The 17178-nt window shown below is 41.8% G+C and overlaps 1 protein-coding gene across 1 annotated transcript in view; it reads right to left on the reverse strand.

Annotated features, from left to right (window-relative positions):
* Positions 1 to 714: 714 nt before the first annotated feature.
* ITPRID1 (ITPR interacting domain containing 1) overlaps positions 715 to 17178 on the reverse strand; it is a 201224-nt gene continuing 184760 nt past the window's right edge. The window contains 6 exon segments of the mRNA XM_060304947.1: positions 715 to 974; positions 977 to 1010; positions 2002 to 2127; positions 7028 to 7301; positions 7336 to 7493; positions 7710 to 7939. Of these exon segments, the coding sequence (XP_060160930.1) occupies positions 715 to 974; positions 977 to 1010; positions 2002 to 2127; positions 7028 to 7301; positions 7336 to 7493; positions 7710 to 7939 (1082 nt within the window).

Consider the following 17178-nt stretch of genomic DNA (forward strand, 5'->3'; position numbering starts at 1 on the left):
TGGACAGTCTGCTACCTCTCAGGCCTGGATCTTCCTTCCTCCTTCTGTTGTCACTCCTTCAACCAGGCCCTTCTGATACCCTGACCTAAATCAGCCTCCCTGTTATTCTCTCTTTCATAAAACCCTGTTATTTCCTTCAAAGCCCTTTCACAGTTTTCAAATTCATACCTATTTATGTGTTTACATTCTGTCTCCCCCAACAGACTGTAAGTTTCAGCAGGGCAAAGACTGTACACCATATATACCTTGAGGGATATATATTATATTCATCTTGGCCACTGCACCCTATGCATGGCATATAGTAGGTGCTCACTTATTCTGTATCGACTGAGTATTAAAATATTCCTCCCAGGTTTAACCATAGAGTAGAATATTAAAAAATAGCTGAGGAAGGATTGATACATACTTCTCCATGGGGAAAATTTAGATATTCTTTTTTTTTTTTTTTTTTTTTGCGGTACGCGGGCCTCTCACTGTTGTGGCCTCTCCTGTTGCGGTGCACAGGCTCCGGACGCGCAGGCTCAGTGGCCATGGCTCACGGGCCCAGCTGCTCCGTGGCACGTGGGATCCTCCCAGGCTGGGGCACGAACCCGTGTCCCCTGCATCAGCAGGCAGACTCTCAACCACTACGCCACCAGGGAAGTCCTAGATATTCTTGCTCTGGGTAGAATGTGCTTTTACATCTTGTAGAAAGGTCAACAAACCTGCCCTGATCTAGAGGAAGACATCTGTATCCTTTTCTCCAACAGGACAGTTTGACAGAGAGGCTGGATCTGATTCTGCCCAAGCTGGAGGAGACATCCTGGTGCTTCTCCCGAAGGTGGATGGAGGAAAGGCAGCTAAATGGGTCACACTGCAGCATGGAGCCCGCTGGCCATCACTGGGAGGAAAGGCAGCTCCAGGGGCCATGGAGGGGTGGATCTTAGCACATGAAGTCTGGCCATTCTTTTCTTCGGTCCACTTATACTGATGCAGTAGTGTTCAGGTGGTTTCCCTGTGAGAAGCTCAAGCTACTAAAAGGAAAACAGGAACAAAAAGTGTGGACAACTTCCCATATTTACACCAAGCAGCTAACTCAGACTGGTGGGAAAGGCACTGATGGGTGTGAATTCTCTAGACTGGGCTCTGTGCGATGGCAACAGATCCTGGCAGTGACTTAGCCCATATTAGGTCAAAAGCCGTGTTTCTTGTTCTCATTTGGAAAATGGGCTACTAATACTTATCTCTTGTTTACAGGGCAGAGGAAAAGATTGGCATGAGGGTGAGGTGACCCAAGTTCTAGTCCTGAATCACCATCAGCTAGCTGTGTGGCCCTGAGCAAACCAATGTGCTTTTCTGGGCTTCAATTTCAGTCACCATCTTTATTTGTATCAGTTGCAGGCATAGGTTTATTAGGAGGGCAGGTTTCCTTTTTGCTTTTTTTAAACAACTCTGTTGCAGAATAACTTACATACCATAAAGTTTACCTATTCTAAGAGTACAATTCAATGATTGTTAGTAAATCTGCCACCACCATTCAATTTTGGAACACTTCCATCTCACCAGTAAGAAACCTTGCACTCCTTTATAAATTAATCCCTATTCCTACTCCCAGCCTCAGGCAATGACTAATCCACTTTTGGGACAAATACTTTTAATCTATGTGAAAATAGTGCAGATTTCCAAAACTCTAACAATCGCCAATATTCGTTCCTATTTGTGTGAGCCCCGTTCACATTGATTAAAGATATCCTGCTGGGTAGCCCCCTCTTCCTAGCTGCTGCCTATTTCCTGACCTCAAATAGCCCTGGCCTTGAAGAGTTAAAGTGTTGCTATCGGGCAAATGGCTCTCACAGACTCCCACTGAGAAAGTAAGAATGGGAACAGGAAAGCAAAGGGAAAGCTGGTCAATTTCTCGTTAGCCCTGCTCCGTGGTGCTCATCTGTCCTGCCCTGAATACCTTTTCTTGCTCCAGATGTGTGGGCTGGTACTTACTTTTATGGTTCCCTTAGATAATTATCTTTTCTCCTCTGACATGCCCCTGGAAAAGAGTGCCTGTTGTTTTCTAAGGTGCTGCTCAATTTCTTCTAAATGCTTCCGGAAACTCTGGCAGACCGTCCTCATTGTTTCCATCTCAGGGACTGTGCACTGAGAACAATTAGAAAGAGCTGAGAAGGAAGGTCTTTCTGAATCACTGCAAGAGTTCACCACAGTGGCACCTGCCTTCCCACCTGGGCTTACCTGTTCGCGACGAAGCCCTGCTGCTAATGTGTCAGAAAGAGAATAGGGAAAGCCCAGCCTTTGGCTTCGTCAAGCAAGTAGAGGCAGTAAGTGGCTGGGACAGGAGGGCAGCCATTGTTGGATGGCCCTTGGAGACATTATGTCCCAGAGACAAGAAGGCGCTCTGGAAGACTAGGGGGAGGTAGGGTGCGAGGATGTAGACAGGAGAGGAGGAGGGAAGGGCCAGAATAGTGCGAGCCTGTGCTTAGAATTGTTGAGTTTTGTTTAATCTTGTTTCACTTTGGTACTGAGTACTGCCTCACTCTGAATCTCAGTAACACTGAACATGTTTGTTCGGATGGTACGTATTTGATTAGAGAAAGTCTGCTTAGAATAATTTGTATTAGCCTTAGCTTTGCTTAACCACGGTCTCTGGTGGTTGAAATCTGTGGGATCAGCCCCACCCAGCTGACAAGCCCACTCAGAGTGAGGTAGGCGCAGACTAGGAAGCCCATCCTCCATGGACTGGAATTGAAAATTGAACTCTGTCCTTCCAATCCTGCTTCCCATTGTTCCTGATGTGAATCAATCTTTAAATCTTACTTTCTCTGTATGACGATGCTGTTGCCTTGGTTTCCTTATTTAAATATCTTCTTGCAGCCACCAAGCCTGGTCTATTTGTCAGGCACTCTGCCGATTTGCTGAGTTCTTACCAGCTATCCTCTTTGTTTTCTAGCCCTGGTTGGATCATGCTTTGAATAGATCCATGATCCAGAACCCCAGAATCTCTACCCATCTGACTTTGAGTAATATTAATGCTAGCTGGACCCTAACGCTAGATCTACCAGGTCCTCCATTTTAAACTCCTCCCTGATTAGTGTGTAGTGTCTGGTCGTTGCCTACTCACCATCTCTCCCTCCTGTATTCATAATTACAGAATTCTAATATCTTAGGGGCACTGAGCATTTAACTAAAAACCTACATTTCCCAGTATCCCTTGCAGATAGGATGGCAATGAGATGGAAGTGGAGATGGTGGAGTGGGGCTTCTGGGAAACTCTTTTTTTTTTTTTTTTTTGGGAAACTCTTTAAAGGAAAAATTTCAATGGCAGGATGCTTTTAACCTTTTCTTCTTCTTCCTCCTTCAGTGGAGATCAATCTTTCAGCTATGTTATTTCCTCCCACCCCTTTTTCTAGGAAGTCCCAGATTTCTTACCTTTCACCCCCAAGCCACATGGCCATGCTCTTAGCAACCAGATGGCTATTTTTACTGGTATTGTCATAATGGAAATACTGTCCTGAGTGATATTTTGATATTGAAACTCTCCATCATTTTGCTTTGAGAGTTCGGTTTTGAGTCTATCCTCATTTTTATACATGAACAACATTTTACAGAGCAAAACTCTCCAATTATTGTTGCTTCGGTGTGAGTGCATTTGAACCAGTTAGAGGAGTATTTGAAGGTTATTGATGTCGGCAAGAGTGCTTGAAAGGTGACTACAGTTATGGTTCTTAAAACTAGAAAAGATCATACAGACCATGGAGGACTTCTTTTTATAGATAAGTGTTCTGACACAAAGAGTTAACTAACTTGTCCCAGGTCAAAACACGGTAGATTTCAAACCCAATTCTCCTGATTCATTTCTTTTTTTTTTTTTTTGCGGTATGCGGGCCTTTCACTGTTGTGGCCTCTCCAGTTGCAGAGCACAGTCATCCAGACGCGCAGGCTCAGCGGCCATGGCTCACGGGACCAGCCGCTCCGCGGCATATGGGATCTTCCCAGACCGGGGCACGAACCCGCGTCCCCTGCGTCGGCAGGCGGAATCCCAACCACTACGCCACCAGGGAAGCCCTCCTGATTCATTTCTTTTCTTCTCAAGATCTAGCTGAGTCACAGCAGGGACTACAGTGTAGCTAGTCATACGGAGAAGTTATTTGTCCCTAAGGAATGAGCCGATTGGTCTTAGTAGATTCTTACAAGGTGACCAAGTTCTAGGGACTGTGAGGCCAGGGCCATGGAAATATGGTGCTCAAGTAGGCTGAACGTTATAAACGTTGAAATTTATGCTTCATCTAGATATTTTGGGATAACCCTTTGTGATTGGAAGGCATGAAGGCTGGGATTTAGGAATAACTGACGGTGTATAGCTCCCTGTGAAGGGAGCGATGTGGAAGATTCTGAAATGCTGCCATCTCCCGGTCACTTGGAAACACTGAAACTATCAATACATTTCTGCTTTAGAACAGATACAGAAGTTTCAGAAAAAAGGAAACCTTAGTCAAGCAAACAAAAAAAGAGGCTGTTTTGAATTCTTTTTTTTCCAATATAAGGGCTAGGTTATAACTCAAATACAATGCAAGGTCTACTCTACTGACCCAAGCTGGGCCTTAAAACAAACTTTATCTTCAATAGTAAGAGCAACAGTATTGACCCTTCACTTTTGAATTGGTTCATATTACTTTTCAGTGGCCATGGCTCACAGGCCCAGCCGCTCCGCGGCATGTGGGATCTTCCTGGACCAGGGCACGAACCCGTGTCCCCTGCATCGGCAGGCAGACTCTCAACCACTGCGCCACCAGGGAAGCCCGGCTCATATTACTTTTTAAAATTTGTATGATTTTCTTTTTCTTTAAATCTAAATAATAAACATTATAGATGGATCTTCTAATATCCAAAACTCTTATTTCATATACAACTCATTTTCTTTTCTGGAAAGATTTTATTTTGAATTAACAAATTATTGTGAAGAAATCACTTATATAAGAAATTAATCATATCAGCAAACCATTATCATAGATAACCCACGAGAGCACACCCTCTCTGTGACTTTCTTCTGAAGTTTTAAACACAGTTTTGGTTTTTTATACTTTATTAGTTTAAACAAAATATAAAGCCAACTATGGTTTAATTTATATTTCCTTATGAAATTTATCTTAAAAATGTAAATTAGAAAAATAATATTTTTTCAGGATATGTTAGATCAATAATCTGGTTTTCATCATGGAAACTGGAGTACCTAACTGTAGGATTTAATATTTTTCCCCTTATAGCCTCTTAAAATGTCACCTTCTCCAGCTGTCTTTCATCCCTAACATTTGCCTACATGAACTATATGGTCAAGTAGATGTTTATTCCCTTAGAGCTGAGTTTTTCAACTTCGACATTGTTGACATTTTAGGTCAGAGAATCCTTTGTTGGGAGGGATGTCCTATGTATTGTAGGATGTTTAGCACCATCCCTGACCTCCACCCACTAAATGCCAATAGCACCTACCCCAGTTAGGACAGCCGAACATGTCTCCAAACATTGCCAAATGTCGCCATGGCTGGGGTAAAATTACCCCCAATTGAAAACCACTGCATTTACAATCTCTCAACTAACATCAATGATGATGATGACTCCTACCATTCTCCAGGATTTGAACCTCGGTCTTTTTACTCCAAAGGACCCCAGCTATACATTAGCTTTTGTTCTTTTCTCTCACTGAAACTCAGCATAATATTATACCTAGAATTGATCTCAACACCTTCTTTTACTAGTTCAACCCTTATTTTATCTTTCATATAATCACTTTCTATATTCATATTACATTTGTATAGATTTCTATATCTTGAAGGACCATGTAGTAATTTGCCTTGTCTTTCAAGGAATCACTTTCTCATGTTACTATTACACTTACATAGATTTAGATGTTTTAAAGTTGGACACACCTTTGGAGTGGATTGTCCAAGGATTTGGTGTCAGCTAAGCTTGAATGTGACTCTGGACTTAGGAGTTGTGGGAAGTTGGAAAATTAAACTCTCTCAGTTCTTGTTTCCTCATCTGTGAAAGAGGGAGGTCTTGGCACATTTATGGCATGGATGAAAATGGGGGGTATTTGACACAGCATAAATAAAGTGCCTGGTATAGCACTCAGTAAATATTTGTGGAATTAACAGAATGGGAAGGTAACACAGAAGGCACCGAAGAGTAGGCACCCGGGAAATCGTAGTTGCCTTTCATTCTCCTTTGAACAGCTATAGTCCTACGTTACATGTGCTACCTTGTTTTTCCACCCTGTCTATACACGTAGTTTCATGTTTGATACTCTTTAATTTTTTAAATCAATGGCTAGCCTTGATGGCCTAGATTATTTCTGACCTTGAGAATTGCTGAAGAGGCTCATTGGAAGGACTCACTAAATGCTTGTTGATTTACCAGGAGCTGAACAGGGCTGGGGGTCCTTCAGTCCTCAGTAACCTCAATGTTCACTTTTAAACAAGCTTAGCAAAGGAAGACCAAAAGTTCCTCTATTTGACATGAGAAGTTCTATATTTAAGACCTGAACAATAATAAAATAGTAACAAAAATCGGTAACCACCGATGCTGTCATTTAATCCGAAAACGATCCTGCATCGATGACATGAATAGTCTCCCTATTTTACAAAGCAGGAACTAGGCTCAGAGAGATGAAATGGCTTGTGCAAGATTATACAGCTAAGTGAATACGAGACAGAATTTTCAGTTAGACTGAACTGAAGAGGAGGTACAGGTGCATTGATGCTTAGAACCTTACATACGAATGTACTGTCCTCTACCCCTCTGTAAAATGGGGGTGGATAATAAAATGTGCCTTCCTTCCTTCATAAGGTGACTGGAAGTTTCAAATAAGAAGAAATTTGTGAGAATATATTTTAAATAATAAAACAGTCTACAAATATTAGTCATGATTTGAAATGGAAAGGTGTGTCCCGAGAGCTCACATTCGGAAGGGAAGGCTGAACTTTATCCCTGAGGTATTTATCGTTGCTGCGTCTGCTTCTCCATCTTTGCAGAGGTAAATACTGACAGAATACAGCTCCCTCACTGTGGTGTCCTGAAGGACTTTCAAAGCCTTCCTGAACTGGTCTTCCAGATGGTTATGTGAGTACGAATAGGGCCTACAGGCTGAAGACACAAAGCTGGGGCTTTGCCTCGCCCCGTGTCAGGGGAGATGGCGGTGACAGCAGACACCACAGTGGGCAGGCGCAGCTTGGCAGGGGCCCCCTGGGTAGATACCAGGGAAACATGTGTCTGCAGAGACAGATTTGGTGAGGGGCTGGGCCTTGTTACTTGGAGCTGAACAGCAATGCCAGGGCCTAGGCTCACATGTGTTAAGTCTGAACAGAAACATCATTGAGCTGTCTTGCTTCTGTTCCCAGTCCTGGTTCTGCTGTGGTAACAGGGTCACACGTAGTGCATTCTAAACTTGCTTCTCTAGAATCCATTCCCAAGACCACAGCACTCTGGGCAGCTGATGCCAGTTTGCAGAACATCTGGATTGTCACAGACTTGGAGCGTTTACGTTAGCATCTGGAGGAAGGTTTCCCATCTCAGATTCTGCCCTAGGTGGTATTTGACCCAAAGCACTACACCTTGGCCTCACTTGGGGAGTATCGCCAGCCACTTAATCTAGATGGGGAATGGACCTTCCAGATGTTTGGACAAGGTCGCCTGTATAGGGCATGGCTTCACTGGGCTTGGGGACGTGCTGTGGGACAGTTTTTTTGCATCAGTAAGGCGTTGTTAATATCAGGACAGAGTTTACCGCCTTCTGTTCCTCTTGGGGCCTCCGAGTCAACATGAAAGGACTTGTCTTGAGCACGATCAATTCCAGGTGATCTCTGAGACTCACAGTGGTGGCTTTGTACATATACTGCCCCAGCTCGCTCAGGCCTCAGGAACCCATCCTTCACTTCTGTGATGTGCATCACCACAGACCCAGAGGGCAATCAGTGTAAAATTGAGTCACTGGTTTCCTGTTACAAGGAGTAAAATTGAGTCACTGGTTTCCTGTTACAAGGAGTAAAACATGAAACAAAGGAAGAGGAATGAACATCTCTTAAAACGAAATAACAATCTGATTGTGAGATGCATCTTCACTAAGGGGAAGAAAATCCAGAAGGGAATGCATATGCCTTAAATGCCACACTTAGAAAACAATAAACACCACAATTTATACATCTGTGTATATGTACTGTAATGGACAGAATGTTACATTCCCCTTCCACCATGCTATGTAAACATTAGGAGACCCAAAGATTCAACAGAAGCGTTGAAACTCGCTGAAGATGGACAAAACAGACTTTGCAACCTCTCACTTTTTCTATATTTGTTTTGGTGCAAGATTTGTGCCACAAGCTGTGAAGGACTCCCAGTACATCATTATTCTTTACAATTTCCAGATAATGTCTAAGCAATTACTATTCTGGAATGTAAGCTTCATATAAAATGGTTGCTATTCCCTTTCTTATAACTCTGGAATGAAATTATACGTTAGAGCACTAGAACAAAATTTTGGTTAAAGCCCATTTATTCGTATGCTGGTAGGTTCAAGTCAGTCTGGTCCAAATGAAAATAAACAACCACCAACATAAAGGGTCCCTAAAAAGTAGAGAGTGTGATTTCCTCTAAAAGGGATATAGTTATATTATAACTGTTACCTTTAGTTAACTGTACTTTGTAAAGCACAAAAAACACAAAAATAAACAAAAATAACCTCTGAAACTCATTTAAGTGAATTTGTGAAGAAACCAGATTATGAAAACTTCTCTTTGATGGTGAGATCAAATGGTGGAATTGGGCATATTTCTCTCAGGAGTAGAGCCTTATTTATCTTGTGTTTTAGAAGCCAAATACATGCATCTGAATCATTTTGAGCAAGTCGCCAAGAAAATGTGGTCCAATTTACAGATGGTTTCGTTTCTTCAGGAGGCTAAAAATCTTTCCTGCCTATAAACCACCTTTCTGACAACTCGATAATAAACTCTCAAAATTGAGTTTGCAAATTCTCTTTTTAAAATAATTAATTAATTAATTAATTTTGGGCTGCCCTGGGTCTTCGTTGCTGTGCGCAGGCTTTCTCTAGTTGCGGTGAGCAGGGGCTACTTTTCTTTGCGGTGCACAGACTTATTGTGGTGGCTTCTCTTGTTTCGGAGCACGGGCTCTAGAGCTCAGGCTCAGTAGTTGTGGCACACGGGCTTAGTTGCTCCGTGGTATGTGGGATCTTCCCAGACCAGGGCTCGAATCCGTGTCCCCTGCATTGGCAGGCAGATTCTTAATCACTGCGCCACCAGGGAAGTCCCGGGTTTGCAAATTCTAACCATTCTCTTAGGGTTGTAGGAATTACATGATACAAAGGATGAGACATTGCCTAGTCCAGGATGGCTATGATAGATGATTAAGCAAATAGACAAATACAAATGTGCCTCGTTTAGCACTCCCACACCCTCACACCTAATATGTAATATGAAGGTTGGCATGACTTAGGGGAAGACGATATGGCCTCTGGCAAGAGTAACGGACTTAGTACCTGCACCCCCAGGCCAACCCAACCCAGTTCCTGAAACTATCGAGGCCAAGACAGGTAGAACTTCAGAAGCCTCATCACCTCCAATAGGATTTTCCCTATGCACTTAATATGCACAAGGAGCCATAGCTCTTCCTTACTCCACTAGATTGGGGCCTTGGCTTACCCCTCCCTTACCCCTTACCCCTACCAGTCCTTTTCCCCTAGCTATATCTTATTATTCAAACCCTTGCCTACTGGGCGGATCCTGTACCAAACCACCACGAATCCCCCCGTGAGTTTGTCATGCCCCCTAGACTGCTGATTCCCTCATTCTGCCAATCCTGTAGCTCGGGGTGGGGGGTTAATCTCTCTAGAATGTATGCTACTAAGATCCAGTTTGCTCCCATAGCTGAGTCATCTAGAAAATCTGGAGCCAAGACTACTGGGTTAAGATTCTGACTCTCCTAGTTACTAGTTGTGTGGCCTTGGGCATGCCACTTACACTCTCTGTGTCTGTCTCCTCATGGGGAAAAGAATAAATATGCTGATGATATTGTTTGTGGGGTTGCGAAGAGGATAATATCCAATAATACATACGTGAAGAATTTATGTACATGGAAAAGATGTTGTAATTATATATACATTTTTACTGCAGAACATCATCTTAATATTATATTCTTTCAGAATTCAATCATTACTAATGTTATTAAATATCATTAATGAGTGTCATTATTAATATTAATATTTACTAGAAATTACCTTTTCTAGCACAGGACTGTCCTCACAGAGTTAAGATTTTACCCTCCCAAGTAGGTAGACCCTGCCCCAGGGAGGTTTGCTTCACCATCTCACGGGTGTGAAACATTTCTGCCTGGGAGGAGCGTGATGCTGCAGGCACTTTGTCCAAACAGTCACCAGGTGGCAGCATTACACCAACCACAGCACAGGGGAGTCAGGGCCCTGACAAGAGTCTCTGGAATGGCTGAAAGCAGTAAGAGAAGTCAACCTGAAGGGTTGCTCTTCTAAGCTGAGTTAGTGATAAAAGCTCTGAATCCTAAGTGGAAAGTTTTTACTTAATGTAGTCTGAGTTCCTAGAGGCTCAGGAAAAAAAAAGCCTGTGGAATTGAAACATAAATGAGGGGAGGGAGAAAAAGAAAAGGAATGTTTAAGGGTGTGATGTATGCTGGAGTTGTGCAGAACAAAAGAAATGGTTCAACCTTAGACTGTTTGGAGTTCCCATCTTCCCTGAGCTATTCTACTCTACCTCTTTGCCAAGTTCTTCTCTCTTCCATCCTCCAATGGCAGAAAATTCTGTGACAGCTCCATGGTGAAGTTACATCTCAGGGGCAAATTATCTTAGAATTGGACTGGACATTACAGCTTATGCCAACTCGAATGCCTTTAGGAGCTGGGCAGGTCGCATAGATATGCGAAGCAGCAAGATTCAAGACGATAGGGAGCCGTGTGAATAGTTTGGACTCCAGAGTGTGTGTTCCCCTAAAGGCATTTAAAAAAAAATTCATTTGTAGGGCTTCCCTGGTGGCACAGTGGTTGGGAGTCCGCCTGCCGATGCAGGGGACGTGGGTTCGTGCCCCGGTCCGGGAAGATCCCACATGCCACGGAGTGGCTGGGCCCGTGAGCCATGGCCCCTGAGCCTGCGCGTCCGGATCCTGTGCTCCGCAATGGGAGAGGCCACAACAGTGAGAGGCCCGCGTAAGGCAAAAAAAAAAAAAAATTAATTTGTAGAACAAACAAAACCTCTCTATGGGCCAGTCAGTCCCTCATGTTGGAAGCCTGCATGGTGCATCCTACCATCCAGTGCAGGAGTACCTTCCAGAACATTCCTTATAGATGGTCATCTAGCTGGTGTTTGCCCACTTGTGGTGACACAGACCTACTCTTGTGTACTCAGAGGGTATCATACCTTTTAGAAAATGCCTTTTCGTATTGAGCCAAATCTACTTTAGCACTTTCCATCTGTTGCTCATACTTCACTCCGTGGAGTAATACTGGACGTGTCTAACCCATTTTCCCCCGGACAGCTCTCTTGTACTCTCCAGGCCCTTTCTCCTCACCTTAAATCTCCCCAGATCCCCTTAAATCAGCCCTCAGAGGGCAGGGTCTCCAGGCCATTTCTGTTTTGTATTTTGGAATAAGCACTTAATAATGTTTGCTGTAAAACTGGGTGCCCAGAATTCGATTCCGTGACTGGGACATGGTCTGACCAGCATGGAGTGGAGCAGGACTGCCTTCTTCCTTCTTCTCGATATTTCTCTTCTGTACACACAGCCTAAGGTTAGTCTAGTCAGAGGCTGTGTTTGCAGTGTTGGGTTGTACTGAGATCAGTCTCTATTTTGTATTCTCACAGATTGACCTAGCTAGCTTGGGACCATGTTTTCATTCAGTCAAGGATGATTCTGACCTTCATTCTGAAAGCTATTTGTGTTATCTATGGCTTTGAAACACATTCTTGCTGTGGGCCAAGTCACAGTTAATATTCTGAAGAGAACAGGCCATGAGACAGAGCCAGGCAGGGTGCTCTACTGCAAAGCCCCCTTCTTCCATTGAATGCATGTTCACTGGCCCTGCAGGGCCCTGTGCTGCTCCAGAAACTCCATGGACACAGCAACAAAAGTACCTGGCCTCACACAGCTTATATATATATATATATATATATATATTTTTTTTTTTGCGGTACGCGGGCCTCTCACTGTTGTGGCCTCTCCCGTTGCGGAGCACAGGCTCGGGACGCGCAGGCTCAGGGGCCATGGCTCACGGGCCCAGCCTCTCCGTGGCATGTGGGATCTTCCCGGACCGGGGCACGAACCCGTGTCCCCTGCAAAGGCAGGCGGACTCTCAACCACTGCGCCACCAGGGAAGCCCAACACAGCTTATATTTTATCTTGACTGAATTCTATAACTCAAGAAAGGCTGACAATATTCGTGACTGTGGCAGGTACACCTGAAGAGATTTAATTTTTCCTTCTATGCCAGCAGGCTGGAAGCAGAGGAGTTTCTATCCCATAAAGATTTCTACATAAGGATTTGATAACTTCCATTAGCACCCTGCTGACATTTTTGTTTCAATCTCTTTCTTACAGCCTGGGAATCCTTACTTTTCCTTTTTCCTTTTTCCTCCTACTCCCCTCCCTCTCCCTCACCTCCTCCCTCTTTTGTTTTTTGTTTATTAGTCCAGGTTTAGCAATTTCTCCTTTGTTCTTTAGTCAGAATAATCTTCCTTCATCATTCCAAAAATAAAATAGCTGCATCTCTAAAATCAGCTTCTTTTTGGCTTAATATCATTAGTTATTTTTTAGCATTATAGAAGTAATATATAGCAGTGAAAAAAATTTGGAAAGTGAAAAAACATAAAAAAGAAAAGAAAAAATACGTATAATCTAACCATACAGGAAAGTTACTATAATATATATCTACTTCAATCCAGTACATTTTCTTTGTGCACATGTATATGTATGTTTTATAAAATAATCATCCTAACATACATAGTATATATTCTGCTTCTTTTCACATAATATATTGTGAATTTTTCTCTATCAAAAATTCCTTATAATTTGTGTGTGTGTTCATATGTGTGTATTTGTAAGCACATGAATTTCTTTTTCAGATTTTGATATAATGATTGTGCTACTTGTATAAAAAAATAAGTAGATAGGTTTCTCTTTTTTTTTCCCTATGCTCTCAAGCAACGTAGAAAGCTTAGGTAGTATCACGTCCTTAAACTTTTTTTTTTTTTTTTAAGAAGATGTTGGGGGTAGGAGTTTATTAATTAATTAATTATTTTTGCTGTGTTGGGTCTTCGTTTCTGTGCGAGGGCTTTCTCTAGTTGTGGCAAGTGGGGGCTACTCTTCATCGCAGTGCGCGGGCCTCTCACTATCGCGGCCTCTCTTGTTGCGGAGCACAGGCTCCAGACGCGCAGGCTCAGCAGCTGTGGCTCACGGGCCCAGTTGTTCCGTGCCATGTGGGATCCTCCCAGACCAGGGCTCAAACCCGTGTCCCCTGCATTAGCAGGCAGACTCTCAACCACTGCGCCACCAGGGAAGCCTGTCCTTGAACTTTTTAAAGTGCTCAGCCATAAAACCACTGATTGTGGTGCATCTTAAAAGATGAAATTCTTTGACAACTTTTAATTTCTACAATAGTTATTGACATTTTTGGATTCCTACTTCTTGAATTAATGGAAATACTTTCTTTTCTTACTTATTTTCTAATGTTGTCAGTCAAATAAATCATTTGTTTTCATTCTACAGTCTCTAAAAAGAACAAAGACTAAGTTTCTGCCTCTTGTCATAGCTTTGGCTTTATTTCATAAATTTTTGTATGTACTTTCTTTTCTTGAATTCTACTCTATCTAATAATAATAATGTTGGAATTCTTGTTTTCTTTTTGTTTACTTTAGCATACTTTTTGGTATATTTTGCCCATTCATTTTTCTTTTAACTTTTCTGTGATTCTTTATTTTAAATATTTTAAAAGGTTTTATTTTATTTAAAACGTTTGAGTCTTTTCCTTTGTTAGATCCATTTATTATATCTATAACCATTTTCATAAAATATGATCTTGGTCTTATTGTTCGTAATTTTATGTTATCTACTTTTATAATTGTGATTGATGTAGTAAGCATATGGCATACGTGATGCAAATCTTCTCTCTCTCTTTTTTTTTTTTTTCACGGTATGCGGGCCTCTCTCTGATGTGGCCTCTCCCGTTGCGGAGCACAGGCTCTGGACGCGCAGGCTCAGTGGCCATGGCTCACGGGCCCAGCCGCTCTGCGGCATGTGGGATCTTCCCGGACTGGGGCACGAACCCGTGTCCCCTGCATCGGCAGGCAGACTCCCAACCACTGCGCCACCAGGGAAGCCCTCTCTCTTTTTTTAAAAATAGGCTCACTAATAGTCCATGCTGGTCTTTTCTGCTGAGCTGGGATTCAGCCTCAGAATATTTATCAGTTCAACATTACTAAAGGTTAATACTAATCAATGAGAATTGGGACATAAGTTATAATCTATTTGCTATTCTTATTGTATTAATAAAGACCATAACTTCACATTTAAGCTGACCTGATTTCAAACTGCATCATAAATAGCTATCTCAGAGACTTAATCGAGGATTAAAAGAGATAATGTAAAACACTTAGCCTAGTGCCTGGCACTCAATATTTGTTAGTATCATTAGTATGATTAATTTCCAATGATTATTCTTTTGCCAGGTGGACTATATTTTCTTAGGTTGCTTTTTTACTCTGGTAATTCATAAGGCATATAGTGTGTTTTTAAATTTAATTAGTGGTAACTTAAAAAGTTCAAACATATTTCACACTGCGATTTTCAACATCAAGAATTATACATGTCTATTGATTGCCCAATTAATCAGTATTTGTTGATAATTTTATTTTCTTCTGCATTCAGCTTTCTTTGATATGATCTAGGATTTTAGATCTAGAATGTTGTTGTTAAATTATTTTTTTCATGTGCCTTCTTTTTAAGAATTTTCATGACATTTGGATTCCGTCTGTATAATTTACACTTCCTTCTACTTTGCCTTGCTCGTCCTCTTAAACAGGATTTCCTCATTCGGTAGGCTGGTGTACATCTTTGAGAAAGAAAATGTGAGTGCTCTACTTCCTGAGAGTTTGCTTATCTGAAATGTTGCTTCACAATTATATGACAACTTAAAAAGGTATAAAATTCTTGAGTTGCAAAATATCTACTTTAAAATGAAAATGATGTGCTCTTATCCTCTGGTTTCTGCTGAGAGGTGAGTGTGAAAAACCTCTGTTGGTCTCATGGTCTGACCATATTTTAAAATATACATTGCTTCCTCTGGCATCTTTTCATACCATTTTTTTAGAAGCTGTCATGTAACACACCACCTAAACAATAGTTGAAAAGGACATTTTAGAGTGAATAATCAGAGGGAGTGACTTATGTTTCTGTGCTCCCTCCTCCCCCCACAAGCTATGTTTCTACCCATAAGGAGAAGAGGCCAGTGTGCCTGGAGCTAAGTGGCATAAAGGAATCAGGGGATTGATCATGAAGAATCTTGGAATGAAACAAAGTAATTTTAATCAATTAAATTATTTCTGAAACAGAACATTTCTATGAATCTATAAAGATTATATTGTTTCAATACACATATCTTCTTTGTCTACATAGATACTTGTTTATTAGATATTCTTGAGAAAAAAGGAAGGGGCACAGAGGCAGTTTTGAATTGTAAACCTGCATTCATCATTCGGGAAGAATGTAATGAAAATTTTTCATTCGGAACCGGTGCTTGTCTCATATTTGAAAATAGGAGAATAGAAGTTTCCAGGGCTAAATGAACAACGTCGCCATGACCATTTGAGACAATAGGTGGATTACAAATTTTGTGATACCAATTTATATGAAGCTTTTAATTTCTGTACTGATTCAACTACCATAGTTGTGAAGACCACCGGTCCAAATGTTTTTTCTCTTGCGAAGCTGTCTGGGAGCAACATTATCCTTGCTTGACTTAACCAGCTGATGGGCGGCTGATTATCCCAACTGCTCAGACAGCAAGAGGCAACAGTCCGTTTACACGGTAGCCTCCTTCATCAAAAGTAACAATTTAAGTATCCAAACTGCATCTATTTTTCTTACAATTATAAGTAAAAACTGTTTCTTAAAAATACAATTCTTAAAAATGTAATAATCCAGGATGAAAAAGGAAAAAAAGTTTGGAGACACCAAGCTGGAGAACTAAAATTTTCATCAAGAATCAGGCTTATGATTTTCATCTACGTACATTCTAGGGGACAGATGTAGGAGTGGTGGCTACATCGGGGGCAAAGGGGAAGCTCTCTGGGAAGCCACTTGTGTGTTGGTTAGTCTCCATTTGCCCTTCCTTACTTTCACTGCTGCTACTCCAGTCATTTTTTGCCCTGTCTTTCCTCCACGTTTTCACTTGTGTTCAGTCAATGGGAGGAACTGGTAGAGATTGAAGGGCAGGAGAAAGAACACTGAGTACTTACCACCACTTCCTTCGGGGTACTATTTGAAAATAGCTGCACTCCTTTATGGTGAGATCTCCAGGTAAAGTGTTTTCCTCCTAAAGCTTCCACTTTTACCGGGCTCCAGTAACATGATTCTTTCCCACTGTTTTTTCAGACTTAGGAGTGGTAATGGCTTTCTGCTCTTCCTAGCCTAGGGGTGCTTCCCCACCTCTTATTTGTTCCTTGAATTCAGCCCACCTCAGTAAATAGTTCCTTTTCAAACCTCTCTTCAGTTAAACATTTTTGAATATGGTATTGCTTTTCTGAGTGAAACATCCAGGACAATCACCCAGATAACTAAAAATGCTTTGCCATGGCTAATCTAGTATTCTCATAGCATTGCATCTTTTTATTTTATTTAAAATTAAAAAAAATTATTTATATATTTATCTGGCCATACTGTGTGTGCAATCTTAGTTCCCTGACCAGATATCAAACCTGGGCCCTCGGCAGTGAGAGCACAGAGCCCTAACCACTGGGCCACCAGGGAATTCCCAGTATCTTTAAATTTTAATCCTAATTAATCTTTATTTATTTTTTTTTTTAAAAAAAGGAGGTGTGTGTTTTTAGGGACCTTAACCCACTGAAGCTTGTTGGAAAGATGGACAGAGGATTGAGACCCTGCCCTCCGTAT

Source organism: Globicephala melas, chromosome 9, assembly GCF_963455315.2.
Source record: "Globicephala melas chromosome 9, mGloMel1.2, whole genome shotgun sequence".
Taxonomy (NCBI): domain Eukaryota; kingdom Metazoa; phylum Chordata; class Mammalia; order Artiodactyla; family Delphinidae; genus Globicephala; species Globicephala melas.